This window comes from Terrapene carolina, unplaced genomic scaffold, assembly GCF_002925995.2.
Source record: "Terrapene carolina triunguis isolate 2854851 unplaced genomic scaffold, T_m_triunguis-2.0 Scaffold66, whole genome shotgun sequence".
Taxonomy (NCBI): domain Eukaryota; kingdom Metazoa; phylum Chordata; order Testudines; family Emydidae; genus Terrapene; species Terrapene triunguis.
The window spans coordinates 97,432,430-97,451,884 of NW_020664417.1; the positions used below are offsets into that span (position 1 = coordinate 97,432,430).

General features: G+C 43.9%; 1 protein-coding gene across 1 annotated transcript in view; it reads right to left on the reverse strand.

Annotated features, from left to right (window-relative positions):
- Nucleotides 1-19,455, reverse strand: part of SLC4A11 (solute carrier family 4 member 11) — a 170,534-nt gene that overhangs the window by 103,324 nt on the left and 47,755 nt on the right. The window contains exon 3 of the mRNA XM_026648175.2: nt 15,178-15,330. Within this exon, the coding sequence (XP_026503960.1) occupies nt 15,178-15,330 (153 nt within the window). The remainder of the gene's footprint in view (nt 1-15,177; nt 15,331-19,455) is intronic.

A 19,455-nucleotide genomic window follows, 5' to 3' on the forward strand; every position in this document is an offset into this window, starting at 1 on the left:
CACAATGCCACTGAGTTTAATGGAAATACGGAACCCATCTTTGTTGAAGAAGTAAAAAGTGCAAGAGAACTTCTGTATGTGGAGCCGTGACTGGGTAGAGTAAATCAGGGCTATTAAAAGCTACTAATCTTTTCTAAATTGGCTTTTTTAAAACCACATCTTTAAATGGCTGAACTGCTTCTATTATCTTATTTTTATATGCAAAAATATTTTTGATCCACGCCCCCTCTCGTTTACAAGTACCACATGGGCCACATCCTCAACTGGTGCTCTGCTTAACTCCGTTATCTTCAGTGGAAATAAAGCTGATTGATACCAGCAGAAGATGGGGTCCACCAGACATACAGGCTGTGTCTTCACTGCAGAGTTAACTTGAGTTAAGCACTACTCTAGAGCAGTGGTTCTCAAACTTTTGTACTGGTGACCCCTTTCACATAGCAAGTCTCTGAGTGCGACCTCCCCCCACCCATATAAATTAAAAACACTTTTTTATATATTTAACACCATTATAAATGTGAGAGGCAAAGCAGGGTTTGGGATGGAGGCTGACAGCTCGCGACCCTCCATGTAATAACCTCGTGTCCCCCGGAAGGGTCCCAACCCCCAGTTTGAGAACCCCTGCTCTAGAGAGAGCTGCCACTCTGTAGAACACTGGAGCTGCAGAAAGCGAATGGCTCGGTGCACAGAATAATTTTATTAGCAGCTGACAAGTTGTGCACAATTGAGCACATATATCCCCCTCAAGTTAAAAAGCACTACCACGCTTGAGTTAAGAGTTTAGCGTGTGTGGATGGACCTCAAGTTGGGGCAACACATGAGTTACAACTCAAGTTAACTCTACAGGGAAGACAAGCCCGCACATGCACCCCTTTAAGCACAGTGAAATATTATAAGGCAGTTCAGATGTAATAACTATTTGCCATAGAGAATCTCAGAGTGCAGAGGCTACACCCATTTCTTTCATCAATTAAAGTGCAATTAACTTTGAAGTATTATAGATTATGCAAGTCTCCATATGAAAGTTATGATCGTTAAAATATCTTTGCCAGGAATATTTGATTTATAAGTCATCTTTACTTGAAAATGGTATTTAGTATAAAAATGTAAGCCTCCAGTGACCAGAAACAATGAGCATTTTCCCTAGACTTTTATAGTTGCTCTTCATTATTCCCAAATGTTTTCCCTTTACAATAGCCTCCATTTACAGTCTAATTACACAGGCAGAAGTGTGCTAGAGAGACTGAGAATCAGTAAAAATAGAGAGGAATACAAAAGCATGCAATCGGTGGCTCGAGGAAAAAAAAAAAAAACCCACCACCACCACCACTCAAAGAAATGAAATGAGACTCAAAATAAAATATATCTGTGCGTGTTTGATTAGCTGCAGTCTGTCCTTTGCTCCATCCTTACAGATATGCATGAATCTAATATAACCGAAATTACCCTTCATCACTTCATGACCCTCTCTGTTCAGCTCATCTACTAACTCAGCAGTAAACCAGTCCAATTACCATCAGCGATTCTCTCAAGTAATCTTCTTGAATGAACTTTTTTGCTTCATCATCAAAAGCAAGCAAACGCATCTCTGATTACATCTTCTGGACCAGGGCCATTTAAACTTCTCATCAAATATCCTAAGGAATGTATGGAAGTTTTATAAGGCCTGGAGCCTCATTCAGCACAGTATCCAAGAACACAGCTTGGATGCTTTCCCAGGAAAGGAAGCATATCATGCAAGTCTTCCTTGTTAATAACACTGTCCCATTCTGATCTAGCGGAATTCTTGAATCTGAAACTGAATGAACATAGCTAACACACTGGGGCATGTGTGTTGCAGGAGCTTCTTAGTGGCCTTTGTCTTTGTGTGTTTTCTTGGATTACTGGATCTTGGTACTTAGATACCCCAGTGATGGGTACCTAGGTAAACAGACTGAGCTAACATAGCATAAATTAGAGCTAGACAGAATGCATCAAACACGGATCTAATCTGAACAGCTGGAAGCAGTTACATAAAATCATTTAATTTAAAAAAAGAGGGTGCGGGGAGAATAGATATTTTTAAAAATATCTAAGAATGAAAAAACATATCACGGTCATTTTGTATTTTCAATTCTATTCTTCATGCTCCTCCTTGCTGAAAATAAAATTTTAAAAATCCCAACCAAGAATGAGGTTTGAAAATCTATTACAAAAATATAATAAATATAGTACTTTCATTACCTCTACATATCTCTGCATGTAGCAAACAGAAACCAATAATAGGGCAAGGATTCTAACCTTGCATTTGTTAGACTGTACTCCAGTTGGTCTGGAGATTTTTTTTGAAAATTGATCAATAAAAAAATCAGCGAATAAACCCCAGATGTACATCAGAACCTGTGCTTAGGTATCACACATTATGATTTGTATGATACACACACACGTCTACCGGTTTGCTCAGATGAGCTGTGAGAAATTCATCAGGAGTTTAAAATACTTGTACAGTGACCATGACAAATTGCACTATGTTGAATTCACACTTGTGGTTTTGCATATGGGCATTCAGAACTCCTAGCAGTGCACCATTGTTTTTCTCTGTTTTATTATAGTATTATCTAGTACCTAGGACAAAGTCTCCTTCCAACCATCTGCAGTGGCAAGCAGACTTTAATAGGACAGGTTAGCTTCTACAGCTTAACAAGGATGGGTCTGACATGACAAAGATTCATAAATAGGATGATTGGATGTTTATTATGACATTTACTCTATGCACCTTAGGGCAAAGTTTTCTCTGAGACAGCCTTTGCATAATCTGCTAACTTCCCATGATTGGGACAACCTGGAAATGCAAAAGAAAGTTCAGATTTCGTTTTTAAAGAGGAACTGCCAGAATTTTTCTATGCAAAGGCAGCCTTGAAAACAAACTCATTTAAACTGAATGGTAGGGTTGAAAGCTTGCTGCTTGCTTGTCACCCACTTTCTCTAAAGCAATTGGTTTACTCAAAATTTCCTTTCCCCTCCTAGGCCCCCAGGACTGGCCTTTGGGGTCTGCAAAAATCACAACCACACGTTTTTGAGATGTCTCCACATTACGGGACAGTGCACAAGTTGTATGTAGACCCACCCTTAGATTTAAAATCTCTGGGGCAGGGACTGGCTTTTTAGTACAGCAGTCACAGCAGAAGGGTCCAGAACCCAGTAGATTCCTCCAAGTGCTAGCATAATAAAATAAGTCAACTCCAGCGAATAAAACTGAGCAAAATAAGAACAATTTCATTATTTTCTAGTTAAAAGTCTTACTTTCAGGTTTTGAGGTGATAGTGTTTGGGCACTTAGACAAAAGCTAATAATTCTGTATCAGAGCTGGTGATTTTCCCCCAAGGACTCAAACAAATTAAAACACATTTCTAACAGCATTGGCATGCACCCTGGACTGCAGCACCAACGACCATCCCGCCATTTTGTTTTCTTCAGGATCTATGTAATTTGTAGGCCACGCTTTTGACACAGAACGCAGTGGGGGCACTGTGAGCGGTGACAGGAACTCAACTCACGCCACTGTTCTTGAGAGGGGCGCTCCAGTGGCAGGAGCTCAAACGGCTCTTCTGCTTTGCTGGTTGCCCTGAGAATTCACTCAGTGACTTCGTTGAGGGCCTTTCATTTCAAGCTGGTCAACAGCCAGCATTAAAAACCTGAACCTCGGTCTTCCTGATTTCTAGCAGTGCGCTATCAGCAGCAAACGGACAAGGGATAAAGGCACTCAGCTTCACATGAACTTCTCCCTCCCACCCCCAATGTAACTCTAATTTTGACATTTAGATTCGGCATTGGGGAGAAAAAATGAGTTTGAGGATTTAAACCCTAAATAAAATCAGAGCCCTTAGTAGGGTTGCCAATTCTGACTGAAGCTATTCCGGGAGATTCCCCCCCGCCCAACATGACAATGTCATTTTCTTAAAATATCCTATTAAAAGCTCCTGGATTGCTTTCAATAGTCACTGGGAAACCAATGCTGATTTGGGGGACTCCAGGCCAATCCTGGAGGGTTGGCAACCCTAGCCCCTAGGAATAATTCTTCCATCTTCCCTCACAGGGATCTAATTACTAATTACTATGAAATTTCTCAGGTCTAAGAGCAAAATTTGGTCCCCAATTAGGGTGACCAGATGTCCCGATTTTATAGTCCCGATATTCGGGGCTTTGTCTTATATAGGCACCTATTGCCCCTCACTCCATACTGATTTTTCACACTTGCTATCTGGGCCCCCTATCCCCAATGCTCACAAAATGATGCGGCTGCTGCCACTATCACGATTTACATTTACAGTGTGGTAGAACCTTACGGCCAACCAGATGATGCCCCATTGTATTAGGTGCTGTACAACATAAGCCAGTAGTTCTCAAACTTTTTTTTTCGCGGACCACTTGAAAATTGCTGAGGGTCTTGGCGGACCACTTAATGATCTTTCCAAATGTTGTTTGTACCGTTAGCTAACTATTGTAAAGAGCTTTGGATAAAAGTGCTATATAAAAAAAAAACCATAATAAACTTCGTTTTACAAATAAAAGCACACAACTCATATTTTAATATCAGTAGTCTTACCTTTCTAATGTGATGGATGTGCCCGCTCTCCCCTGCCACGGCAGCCCCCGAGCTGGGGCTGGGAAGGAGGGGGGGGGGGAGGTCTCTCCCCCACCACAGCAGCCACAGAGCTGGCGCTGGGAAGGAGGACCATCTCTCCCTGGCAGCCGCAGCCCTGGAGCTGGGGAAAGTCGCCTTTCTCTGGCCGCCGCAGCCCTGCACATCCCAAATTCCCCCCCACCCCCTCTTTTCACCCCACTGCCTCCTACCCCCTATTCCCCCCCAAGGCTACCACCTCACCTGACGTGCATCTTCTCCAGGGTCCAGGCACCTAATTAGTGGAGCCACGCCTGCTCCACTAATTAGGTGGGTGGCCCTTCATTCTGTTGTGTGCGGCCGCCCAGGCGCGCACTTTAGAGGGAACTATCCACGGACCACCTGAATGGAGCTCGCGGACCACTGGTGGTCCGTGGACCACAGTTTTAGAACCTCTGACATAAGCAATGGCATTCCCTCCCCCCCCAAATAGCTTACATTTTAAGAGCCATAATGAGTGAATGAGAGAAACGAGTGAGCTTGGGGGTGGGGGAAGGTAGCAGGGTAACAAATCTAATGGGATGTGCATAGTTCTTAGCCAGGTGATCACAGCTCACTGTCTAGCTGTTATTTTTGAGGGAAAACTGGAAGGGGAGCAAGGTGTTGGCTTGATGAATTCTGACTGGGAGTTTCTCTCATAGAAGGTGTGGGAGGGGGCGAAAACGCACAAAGGCACTTGTGACTAGAGAAAGACACCACCCCACTCCTGTTATTAACTGAAATGTTCAGACACAAATCACTATGCAGAGCCGATTCTCTTGAAATAACAGGTTTTGATACCTGCAAGAAAAATAATCTACTGCTCTGGCCCTAACCATCGTGCTGGAAAATACTCCATTTAAAATGGTAATATGCTCAAACAGGGCACTAAATAAAACTCTCACAAAAATATCTGGGCTCCCAGCCGCCTCTGAAGCAGATCCACTGTGAAGGAGCTAGGATTAGCACAGACCTCTTGTATAAATACTTGCATTAGGCTCAAAAAGAGGGCGTGGGGGGGGGGTTAAGTTTGTAAACAGTGCTTTGAAAATACCCTGATCAGGAAGCTCGAAGGGAGACCACCCCTCTCCACAATGTGACAACACAATTGGTGTCTCCACTTTCCATTATAGTATAGGAAACCCTAAGAGCCCAACATCCCACACTGACATCACACTTCTAAAATAAGAGTTATCAGATGTAATCCCTGGGTCAGCATTGTGCCAGTAGACATAAAAAGGCCTTTGGTATTCATGTGAGGAAATGTGACCATTGTGTGTAGAAGGATACCCAGTCAGGCCCAGACCACTTGTCTCTGGCCACTACTCTCCCTGGAATTCCTTGGCGCCACCACAGTATTCCTCATCCCCGTTTAAAAAAAAAAAAATTATCTTACCAGGGGCCTGACAGCATGCTGGAAAGCTGTGTTTTGCTAGTAAAGCAGCAGGCGAGTGTGTGCACGCGCGTGTGTCTCTGGAGTGTATTACAGGAAACTGTTGGCTCTCGGTATCTAGGAATGGTCTATTGTCTAGAGGGTGGAACAATCTTTATAATTTCTTGTGAAGTGTAAATTGTGTTCCATTATTATTTCTAACAAAGCCACATCCTTCCTTCGGATTGATTTTTCACCAGTCACTAATAACCAGGAATTTTTTTCCCTTCAACTTTCAAGCACAAAAAACACTCAGACTTCCTCGTTGCAGTCAGGGGCATAAATAAGTATTTGCTATTATGAAATGTACAGTTTGCAAACAGATGATAAAATGATAGCAACTAGAGCCATGAAGCTCATGAACCTCCAACTGAATGGATCGCTCTGGTTTGAGTTCTCCTTTCTCTCTGGGTATTCTTTGCATACTTTGATCCACTATTGTGGCCTCTGGAGCATGGGGTTGCAAGGAACAATGCAAGAGTCTAATTCCACAAGGGTGAAAGCTCTGTTGGGACCTGCAACTCTTGGATACAGAGCAGAAAAGGGGTGCTAATCCTGTGGCGGACAGACTGCTCCCTACATGGGAGATCAGAGAGGGAAAGTGGGAAGAGGAGGAGTGGCTTGGACCGGGGCAGAATTGCTACAGAGGCCTATATAGAAAGCAGGTAAGAAGGGCATTTCTTTGTGTTTACTGTGCATGTCTACCCAGAGATGTAAGTACATTGTAAACTCCTTTGCTTTTATGTTTGCAAATATTAAAATTAGTCTTGAAAACAAGCCTATAGGAGATCTTGCCAACCCTGTATAGCCTCCACTGCAAACCCCTCACAGACTTCCCTACTACCACCAATTCCTTGTTCAAACCTTTCCCATCCCCCCCAAAAAGTTTTTAAGAACCAGAGTATCCTAAAAGGCAGCAGCTTTGCTGAGACTGTTCTTTTAGACAGCCTGAAGATCTCTCTCTCTCTCTCTCTCTCACACACACCCCTTCCCAAAAAACCTTATCTACATGATGAGCAATAGCAAGGCCACAGGCAGACATAAGCAAGTACCTGTAATCACCTCGAGTGCTTCCTACCAGAAATAAACACAGCCATTCAACAGTACAGCCGATCTACCTCAGCCAAAGACGATAGCATCCAATATTCAAATTCCAGAAGCTGAAGAACGAGCTTGATTGGGCGCTCTCCAGCAACCACAAGGAAGCAACACACATGTATGTGAACAGGTTCAGTGACCCAAGTGCCCAAACTGAGCCAACCTTTAGTATCTGGGCACCTAGGCTGATTTAGGCGATGGGTGAAAGCTGGTTTATACAGCAATAGCCTGGGCTAGCTAAGATTGAGGGTTTTTTTTATAATGTATATATTCTATTTTTTAGCTACACCCTTCCCTATGGTACAGAATTATATGACAATAGTTAATTAGTTGCCATAATTTTATGACCCATGCTATGCTCTGTTGCTCAACATTGTTTAATCCCACGCAAAGATATTTTAAAATAAAAATTGTAGCAAAGAGCATCTAATTATGCATGTACTGAGCTGTACATCCATTACATGAGGTTATTAACTAGAAAGGATCATAGCAGAGCTGTCACCAGGTCCATAATTCTACTCTATTAGTTTACACTTCTTTCAAGCACCTATCCCCCACGGCTCTAGGTGCTTTTACAAGGGATTATTATTTGTTCTGGACCTGAAAGTGGGGGAGGTGCCTTACTCTGATGTTCTGGGGATTGCCCAGAGCAGTAAGGAGTTTGGTCACCGCTTGCCTTGTAGGTTTGGATGCTGCTGGCTCAGAGCCAGGACACCAGTAAACAGCCCCCAAGCATAAAGTTTCACCCTGGCTCTCACCAGCCCACTTATTCCTTGCAGGGTGACCCCAACAGGCCTGCTGCTCTCAGGTCGCCCCAAATCCATCCTTCCTGAGTTCTTAACTGACACTCTGACTTTCCCCCTCTGGTTCATCACCCCCCCCCCCCCCCCCCCCCCCCCCCCAAAGGCGTGAAACCAGCCCCCCAGACACCAGCTTACTTTGGCACACACGCGCCACACTTTGCACACCAGAGACCTGCTTAAGGTAAAAATTAAACTACAAGTTTATTTAATAGAAAAATCACAGATTCAGAGAGGAAATCATAAGAAAAAGCAAACGCATGCAAATTACACACACAAAAACCGAACATAAAAACGCAACTTCAGGCTTTACGCTTACCGTATATACTCGTTCATAAGCCGAAATTTTTTAGTAAAAAAAGGGAAGCACCAGAGAAGGGGGTCGGCTTATGAACGGGTACAGAGAGGGGGAGGTGGGACACAGCCCCTCCCCCAAGAGAGGAAGCAATGAGAGGCAGCACAGCCAGCAGAGCCAGAAAGGAAGAGGCAGGGCGAGAGGCTCTCCGCTTCTGGCCACGCTGCTCTCCCCCCAGCCTCCGAAGCAGCTACAGCTCTGGGGCTGGCAGGTTGCAGCCATGCTGCTCGGCCCTGCCCACCAGAGCAGGCTGTTGCCGTGCCGCCCGGCCTGCCGGAGGCCTAGCCCGCTGGAACATGCTGCGGCCACGCCGCCTGATCTGGCCCGCCAGAGCAGGCTGCGGCCGCACTGCCCAGCCTGCTGGAGCAGCTCCAGCCAGGCCAGAGACATCCTCCCCTGGCCCTCCCCAGATAAGGTGGGAAGGGATGGGATGGGATGGGGAGAGTGTGGGGGTCCCGGGCTAGGGGTGGGGTCATGTGAGGGGTGGTCACAGGGGTTACTCCCCTGACCCCCAGCTTCTCCCCCCCAAAAAAAATTTCCCCACCAGTTGCTGTCCCAGCCCTCAGGGTAAGCAGCTGACGCGCCGGGACACTTTCTTTACTTAGTTTTACCTCCATGCCTGCGGACGCTCGAGGTAAACAAACCATCTCGGCCCACCAGCGGCTTATCCTGATGGCCGGGAGCCAAAGTTTGCTGACCCCTGAATTATAGGGTCGGCTTATGAATGGGTCATAAAATTTTTCCATTTTAACTTATCCATCTGGGGGGGGGGGGTCGGCTTATAAATGAACCGGCTTATGATCGAGTATATACGGTATATTAGAAAAGGGAATTAGTCTCATATAAGTTACCTGTTGTCACGGAGCAGTTTCCCAGAATACACTCTGTCATAGAGGGCATCCAGCGTTTCACAGACAGCTCCCTGCTTAGAGGCCACCCCTCAGAATGAAAACTTCCATTTCTTTTTAAGGGCTCCCTCCCGGCTTTTCTTTTCTCCTGGCATGGTAACTCATGGTTGCTTAGGGTGGGGAAATCTAGCACAATGTTTTCCCATTAACCCTAATGGCCAACCATTTGTCTCTTCCTGGTTATATAATGCTAGGTGCTTGGAACTAGTCTCCTCTGTCTGGGAGAGACAGATCCTCCTCCCCCACCTGGCTGACCACCGCCTTGTTGTGTGGTGGAGCTGAATGTAGCAGCATAAATTATGAGCACCGTTTTATACCTACTCAAATACATGAATTCATAACCACAGTCTGTATACAGGTCATAATGACCATCAAATTCAGAACATTACAGGCTTTCATAAAAGATCTTACTCCACATGTTTTCATACACAAGGACATTGTATACTACCAGTTGATTCAACTGCTTACGCTTTGGGGTTCAGACACCCTGTTCTCCAATTGGGGTGTCTGGAGCCTGACTGTCACACTTACAGGATATCAGGTATATAAGATCCTTGCCCCAAAGAATCTGCAATCTAGAATTTGGACGGGATGAGCACCCAACAGAGGAGACTAGTCTACATACATAAGATTGCAGTAACTATTAAGTTACTGGACATCTCACTGTGGCTAATTTTTTTTTTTTTAAAGTTTGCTTCATGTCACCAATACTGCAAAGAACTCCAGATACAGAGGATTAAAATATTATTCAGTCAAAATTATAACAACCATGTTTGATACCTCTTCAACAAATTGCTAGCACAAGAGATGAGCGTCTCATCATGCATTACAGATGATAGATCCAGGCTCCCTCCGAACAAGGGGTGGAGTGACATCTTGGAAAGGTTCTTGCAAGCAGCTCCCTTTCAGGGATTTATATTCCGACACCAGAAGGGACCACTGTGATCGCCTAGTCTGACTTCCTGCAGAACACAGGCCATAGAACTTCCCCAAATTAATTTCTCTTGAGTCAAGCTGCTGTTAGCTCAGCCACTGCCACTGACTGCAACAGAGGTTGTATGACAAAATAGCCCGACCCACAAGAAAGTTAGTCACTGAGTAAGTTACTAAGAGGCTTTATTAAGCTTTGACAAAATAGGTAAATAAAACAGTGAGCAAAATCCAGATGTAGATGTCTTCTATGCTTTTAGTAATATTAGCGCCTTAATCATTCTTATGAATCTTAACTTCAAAACACAGCTGGAACTTTCACATAAAAGTATGATCTGAAGTCTGTACATGTAACCTAGATTCATAGCTTCCAAGGCCAGATGGGACCATTGTGATCATCTAGTCTGATCTCCTGCATAACACAGCCCACAGAACTTCCCCAAAATAATTCCTAGAGCAGATCTTTTAGACAAACATCCAACATTTATTGAAAAATTGTCAATGACTGAGAATCCACCATGACCCTTGGTAAGGTGTCCAATGGTTAATTACCCTCCTTGTTAAAAATTTGCACCTTGTTTCCAGTCAGAATTTGTATAGCTCCAACTTCCAGACATTGAAGTAGGTTACACCTTTCTCTGCTAGATTGAAGACCCTATTATTAAATATTTGTTCCCCTCGTAGGTACTTATAAACTGTACTTACGTCACCCCTTAACCTTCTCTTTGTTAAACAGATTGAGCTCCTTGAGTCTATCATTAGAAGGCATGTTTTCTAATCCTTTAACCATTCACAGGGTTTTTCTCTGAACCTGCTTCAATTTATCAACATCCTTTTTGAACTGTGGACACCAGAATTGGACACGTATCCCAGCAGTGGTCATACTAATGCCAAATATAGAAGTAAAAATAACCTCTCTATTCCTATTTAAGATTCTCCTGCTAGACAAATTCAGACTGGAAATAAGGCATCTTTTCCTTTAAAAAAAAAAAAAAAAAAAACAGTGATAATAATTAACAATTGGAACAATTTACAAAGGGTTGTGGTGGATTCTACATCACTGAATTTTAAAATCGGGATTGAATGTTATTTTCTAAAAGATATATTGTAGGAATTATTTTGTGGGAGTTCCCTGGGATGTGTTATACAAGATATCAGACTAGATGATCACAGTGGTCTCTTCTGGCCTTGGAACCTATGAATTAGTCAGTCATTTGGTCCTCCCAACAACATACGTGGTGTGGATTATAGACAACCTGTGTGAACACAGGATCGTTTGTGCTGGCAAGCCTAGAAATAGAATAGCTAATCAAAGGAAGCAGAATCATCTGACCAGCCTTCTTGGAGGTACACAATGAATTATCCAGGATTACTATGATTTGCTTACTGAAGCTTCAGTGTTTATGATTAGAGCTGGGTGAATTTTTTTGGACAAATTAGTTTATTTGCTGAAAAAATGCTGTCTCAATCAACCCAGAGCTATTTGCAAAATTGAGATGAATTCAAAGAATTTTGGCCAAAAATATTTTTCAGGACTTAGATCCCATTTACAACAGGAGAGGTAGAAGCGGCCTCCTTGTAAGTTTAGCCTGGTGGTTAAGACAGTCACCCGGGATGTGGGAGACCAGGTTCAATTCCACCATTGACTTGATCTGGAGAAGGGATTTGGACACAGGTCTCTAAAACTACAGGAGAATGCCCTTTCCTCTAGGCTCTGGGATATTCTGGTAAGGGGCTTTCAATCTCTCTGGTTGAAGTTGTTCCACTTGGTATAAATAGTCATTGGAGCAGGGATTTGAACTTGGCCTCCCACATCCTGCACGAGTCCCTAACTACCAGGCAAGAGTCAGTCTCACTTCTTTTGTTGGCTCAATGGCTATTCACGGTCATTCATAGTGGCAATTTCTAGTCAATCAATGACCGTGAATAGTCATTGGGCCAGGGCAAGACTGAGATTCTAGAATGGATTTTTTCAATTTGATCAATTTTTTCACCATTACTGGGTTTATGGATTTTTTTCTTTTCCTCTTTATTTTTTGGAACTGCCAGCAAACCAAACCAAACCAAATCAAGTATCAGAGGGGTAGCCGTGTTAGTCTGGATCTGTAAAATATGAATAAGTGAATACCCACTTCGTCAGACGCATGCTCCAACACATCTGTTAGTCTTTAAGGTGCCACAGGACTCTGTTGCTTTTTACAAAACAAATCAGTTATTTGCCCAGAACTATGTACGACGTGCCAGTTACATTTGCTGCCATGACAAAGGTATTTGAAGTTACAGTTGCACAGAAACGTGACACAGATTTATCAAATGAAGACCTGACCTGGGACCATGTGAATACATGTAAATCCTGTGTCCTGTTTTATCACACATTCATTTGTATTGGATGCAGTCATTTTATGCATGTTTCTCCCTCTCTCCTTTTATAGATTACAATAAAAATACAAATTAGAAACAAGACAACAGAACACAAGAGTGACGTTCAAATCAGGAAACGCAGTCCCGCTAATTCACTACTGTTACACCCACAATGTCTACTCAGACACTGCATAGCCCTAACTACATGGACATACGCCCCAGGCCTCTGGAGGAGATGGAATCACTATGTCGGTGTAAGAGGGCACTAACATCAGTGTGAGCACAGCTACAGTGTGTACACGAATAGAATTAGCGAGCTGTCAATTAATTGCAGTTAACTCACACGATTAGCTAAAAAAAAAAATTAATCACAGTTTTAATCGCACCATTAAACAATAAAATACCAATTTTTGGATTTTTTTCTACACGTTCAAACCTATTGATTTCAATTACAACACAGCATACAAAGTTGACAGTGCTCACTTTATATTATTTTTTATTACAAATATTTGCACTGTAAAAATGGCAAACAAAAGAAATAGCATTTTTCAATTCACCTCAGTCAGGTACCGTAGTGCAATCTCTTTGTTGTGAAAGTGCAACTTACAAATGCAGATTTTTTTTTGTTACGTAACTGCACTCAAAAACAAAACAAAGTCCACTCAGTCCTACTTCTTGGTCAGCCAATCACTAAGAGAAGCAAGTTTGTTTGCATTTACGAGAGATAATGCTGCTCGCTTCTTATTTACAATGTCACCAGAAAGTAAGAACAGGCATTCGCATGGGACTTTTGTAGCTGGCATTGCAAGGTATTTACGTTCCAGATATGCAGAACATTCATACGTCCCTTCATGCTTCGGCCACCATTCCAGAGGACATGCTTCCATGCTGATAATGCTTGTTAAAAAAATAATGTGTTAATTAAATTTGTGACTGAACTTCTTGGGGGAGAATTGTATGTCTCCTGCTTTGTGTTTTACCCGCATTCTGCCAGATAGTTCATGTTATAGCAGTCTTGGATGATGACCCAGCACTTGATGTTCATTTTAAGAACACTTTCACTGCCGATTTGACAAAATGCAAAGAAGGTACCAATGTGAGATTTCTAAGGATAGCTACAGCATTCGACCCAAGATTTAAGAATCTGAAGTGTCTTCCAAAATCTGAGAGGGAGAAGGTGTAGAGCATACTTTCAAAAGTCTTAAAAGAGCAACACTCCGATGCAGAAACTACAGAACCTGAACCACCAGAAAAGAAAATCAAACTTCTGCTGGTGGCATCTGACTCAGATAATGAAAATGAACATGCATCGGTCTGCACTGCTTTGGATTGTCATCGAGCAGAACCCATTATCAACATGGACTCATGACCTCTGGAAGGGTGATTGACGCATGAAGGGACATATGAATGTTTAGCGCATATGGCACATAAATATCTTGCAACGCCGGCTATAACAGTGCCATGTGAACACCTGTTCTCACCTTCAGGTGACACTGTGAACAAGAAGCGGGCAGCATTATCTCCTGCAAATGTAAACAAACTTGTTTGTCTGAGCGACTGGCTGAACAAGAAGTAGGACGGAGCGGACTTATAGGCTCTGAAGCTTTGCATTGCATTCAAAAATAAGAGTTATTTTTTGTACATAATTCTACATTTGTAAGTTCAACTTTCATGATAAAGATTGCACTACAGTACTTGTATTAGGAGAATTGAAAACTACGATTTATTTTGTTTCTTTTTTACCATGCAAATATTTGTAATAAAAATAATATAAAGTAAGCACTGTATACTTTGTATTCTGTGTGTGTAATGGAAATCAATATATTTGAAAATGTAGAAAACATGAATATTTAAATAAATGGTATTCTATTACTGTTTAACAGTGCAATTAATCACGCAATTAATTTTTTAAAAATCTCGACAGTCCTAATAATTAGGTCGCCTGCCTTACGTTGTCCTAACTCTGTAGTGTAGACCAAGCCTTACAAATGTTGATGTGAAAGAGAAAAGTTTTGTTACTGGAAAACAACCTATTTTATTCAGATTCCACTGAAAAATGCAAGACAGAGCTTTTTCTGGCATCCAGCCCACAGCTATGGAACTCACTTCTAGAAGAGGTCATTATGATAGTCCACCTCAGTACTTTCAGAGCTCAAGAGAAAACCCACTTCAACCTCATTTCACCACCCCCTCACACTCACTGAAAGTAAAAAACAAAACAAAACAAAAGAGAGAGAACTTAGTGTACACGGAGGTATATGCTTTCAAAAATGGGTCCTTTAAATCTGTCTCCCAAGTCCACTTTTAGAACTACACCTATCTAAAATGTGTAGGCACCTACATAAAAATATCTCGATTTTCAAAAATGCTGAGCACGCAGCAGCTCTCACTGAAGTCAATGGGTGCTTCTAGGCATGCACTTGGGGTCAGCTTTTCAGAGGCTCAAATGGTATTTGGGTATCTGTCATTGAAAGTCAATAGCAGTTAGATAGCTAATTGATGTCTGTGACTTTGAAAATCTCCCTTGGATACCACAGCTTTTGTTGGGCAAACACATATCAGGGGAAGTCTTCAGCAGAAAAATAGGGAGATCAAGGCAGGCATAGTTTGACCTTCTCACATTTCAATAAGGATTGTAGAGAACACAATGCACTTACCAGTTACATTCTGTTGTACTTCCAAATTGACATTCACAAAGAATCTGATGCTGTCCCCGGAAACAATTGAGGAATTTACAGTGTCAAAGAGCTCTTCTCCTCCTACTTCTTCTTTGTTCTCACAGCCGTCATCGGTGTCACATTTAAGATAACCTGCAAATAAAAATAACACGTCTTCATTATACTCTTTGCCCTTCACAAGCAATCGAACCAAGACCACAATGAAAAGGTCCCTCATTATATCAAGCCCTTTTCACGAGCAAAACAAAAAGGAATATTTTGCAATTTTACTTTGTGGGTGACATCTCCTCAAGCCTGCAAGAGGATTTGCTACTTCAAAATTGTTACATTATGGCGTTCCTCACATTCAGAAAGCACATCAGACCAGAATAGAGCTCTACCGTGGCCTTGGAGAAGAATGCTGCCCTATATGTTAGCATCAGTAAACCTCTAAGGCCTTCTCAGGGACGGCAAGTTATATGGGCCCGTGGTGCCCGTGCTCCAGGGATATTCAGGGCCTGGGGGCCCAGCTCCACCAATGTTCTGGGCTGGGTCTCTCCCCCGGCCTTACCTGCTGCCCCTGTGCGCCTCCCCTGGAGCGTCTCCCGGCCCCACCTGCCGCCCCCGGATGATTTAAAAGGGCCTGGGGACCCCCAGCCACCACCACCGACAGCACAGTGGGGCTAAGGCGGCTTCCTGCCTGCCCTTGCTCCACACCACTCCTGGAAGCGGCCAGCATGTCTCTGCAGCCCCGGGGGGTGTCTCCGCACGCTGCCCCCGCCTCGAGAGCTGACTCCACAGCTCCCATTGGCCAGGAACTGCGCCCAATGGGAGCTGCGGGGGTGGTGTCTGTGGGCAGCGGTGTGCTGAGACCCCCTGCCCCCTCCCCCAGGAGCCGCAGCCAGAGGGGTGTGCAGGTCACTTTCAGAAGCCACCCGAGATAAGCACCACACCCTTCACCCTCTCCCGTACCCCAAACTCCTGCCTCAGCCCAGAGCCTGCCCCAGCCCAAACTCCCTCCCAGAGCCCGCATCGATTCCTACACCGGCCCAGGGCCCGCACTCCACACCCAAACTCCCTCCCAGAGCCTGCACCCCAAACTTCCTTCCAGAGCCTGCATCCCCTCCCACACCGAAAAATCCCTTCCAGAACCCGCACCCCTCCCGCACCCAAACTCCCTCCCAGAGCCTTAGGCAGGTGTGGGGACGGGGGCAGGACTTGGACCCATTCTGGGCACCACCAAAAATTATACAAACTTGCCGACCCTGGGCCTTCTCTATACTATGGAGCGGGGGGGTGAATTGATCTAAATTACGCAACTTCAGCTAGGTGAATAACGTAGCTGAAGTTGATGTACTTAGATCTACTTACTGCGTGGTCCACACTACGCTATGTTGATGGGAGAGCATCTCCTGACTCCCCTTGCACTTTTCGTTCAGGTGGAGTACAGGAGTTGACGGGAGAGCGATCTGCCGTTGATTTAGCGGGTCTTCACTAGACCCGCTAAATCGACTGCCGATGTATTGATCACTGCACATCAATCCCCCGGTAAGTGTAGACAAGCCCTAAGACTCTCACACAGGCTGTAGTAGCAAACAATTCAGAGAAGTCAAGTAACTTGTGTTGAAAAATATTGCTCTAAAAAAAAAAAAAAAAATCTTAAAAAAAATATATAAAATACAACACATTACGTAAATGGTAAAATTCATTTACATACGCTATATGGAAACATCAAAAATGTATTTGCTTATTGTTATGAAATTCTCTTTTTCAAGCATTAATTGTGTGACTATAGCACTGGTGAAAGGGGAAGGAGCAATAGTCGTGGAGAATGAAGCTTCCCATTTGGCCGCAGAACAGATGTAGCATGAGTAGCAGCAGTGCAAGCGTCCCTACAAACCTAAAGAATGTTGTTCTTTAGAGGCTGGGTATAGTTATGAGGAGGCAGTTCAATGCCAATGTGCATTCAGTACTTGATCTCTATTATCAGACTGCCAACGATGGTGCTAATTAATGCAACATGGGTAGGGGGCTGTGATGTTGAAACTTGTCCAACTGAAGCTGGATTGAGAACAATTCATCTTAGACATACCACTCAAACGCTATGAGATGGGTGGAGGGGGAGAAAAAAAAATGTAGGCCCCATATCTGCAAAGCACAAATGCATCCATCATTTGGGGCGTCAGTCTATCTTTCTGGGCTACCAAACAGATGACCTACAAGTGAGCATTTCTATTGCTCCATTCATGTTCCAGTGAACCCATCCAAGTCAGAAAGCCAGGGTTTACCATTTAATCTACCTTCTAGCAATACAGAAACTTCACTTTGGATTCGTTATTTGAAAACTGAAAGAGCTACAATCATTTTATCTTGCAGGGAAGGAGGTAGCGGATACATGAGAAGAAGACAAGTCTTAATTGTTGTGTCCTAATGGGGTAAGGAACAGGGTCATGGCTGATCAGATGAGATGATACACCAAAAAGGCAGACAAATTTATTAATTACAAGAGACAACTTTAGATCCTTTTGCAGCATTACCATTATAGCTTAATCTAATCTAGTCTCATTCACCACTTCCTTTTATTACAAACCAACTGAAATACCCTGGTGCAGTGTAATTCTTCAAATCAAATGTGATGCATTAACAAGTTTTATATTACCAGAAAAGTTATTTAGGCAATTTCCACCCCTTTTGTGGCAAGTAATATATAGCACTCAGACAAAATATATGGACATATTTTATTAATGTGTTTTTAGAGACAACAGCAAGCTAAAGCAACTAGTTTCAGAACAGAAACAAAAGCCACTTGAATAGAAACCAATATAACATTGATGGAACTTTTTTTTTTTTAATCCTTGTAAGAAATCTAGATGTAAAAAAGACTGCCAAGAAGAAGAGTTTAAACTCAAATACATATTTCAGGACATCAGGCTGACAGTTTGCCACCACAAAACAAAGAACTCCCTAATTTCGAGACCGCAAACAGGAACTCTAAACTATGACACTTGAACTTCAGCACTTCCTGTTGCAAATTATCTTTCGAGGCTTGTTCTTGCACAATGTGCTGACTCAGAAGATACCCATTATGCATCTTCTGGTTTAGGATCAGAAGCCTACGCCAGCTTCCATTCTGCAGAAAGGAGTTCATTGGGTCTATTCAGGTTTTTATGTAAGGCCCACCACCTCAGAGGAGCGCTACCAGGAGTCTCTGAATGCACCTTCTAGAACAAGAATATACAAAATTACCTACTGTGACGGGTTGGATCACAGAAACCCCCTTGGGAGCTGCCACCTGATGTGCAAAGACTACCCCTGCTTCTGTTTTCCCTGCCAGCTCAGGACTCCAGCACCCTGTCTTGCTGAGCGAGACACTCCAGTCTGGCTCCAACACAGACCCAGGGTCTGAATTACTTGTCCCAAAGCTGCAAGTTTACCTGAAAACCAGCTCACAGGAGTGTGCTTGTCTTTAGCACTCAGATGCCCAACTCCCAATGGGGTCTAAACCCAGATAAATCCGTTTTACCCTGCATAAAGCTTATGCAGATGTAAGCGGGGGAATGGTCCCGCTATTGTGGGGAACTTTCCTGGCTTCTGCACTACCCCGGTGAAGTGGGCTAGCGAAAGGATCTGAGTCCTCGCTCCCACTCCCTTTACCCAGAGGCCTCCCTGCCCTTGAGGGCTCCCCTTCCACTCTCCTGTCTGGCAGAGTCCTCGTAACCCCAACAAGGCTGGGCCCAGGATTCCTGGGGGGGCTCAACTCCCAACCCTGCTGTGGTCACCTAGGACAGGGGCTAGGGTGTCCCCACTCCGGGGTACCCTCTCTGCACTGGGCACCTCCCTGACCCACTGATTATTCCATACAATTTAAAGCAAATACAAGTTGTTTAATTAACAATTAATCTAAAGAAAAGAACAAGAAAAAATGGGAAAGGTTAAAGGAAAACACATCACCCCGCTCTGTGGCAGGGAACATCACAAACAGTGTCTCTGGAACATCAGGGCAGTTCACAGTCTGTTCCTTGTAGGTCCCAGGCCTCCTTCTCAGGCCCTGGCTGTGCTGCAGAGACGCTGCGGGTAGGACACTTGCTCTGGCGGTGGCCACACGCTCTCAGGCTCTAGGTGGCAGGACCCTTCTTCCCAGCGTCGCCCCTGCCCGGTCGGGGTTACGATCCCCCTCCAAGTCTGGCCTGCAGAGCCTCTTGGCTGAGGTGTCTCCCTGCGCTGGGCCCACTGCCCAGGGTCCCCCTCGCTCTCCCCAGCTGCTCACTGCACCCAGCT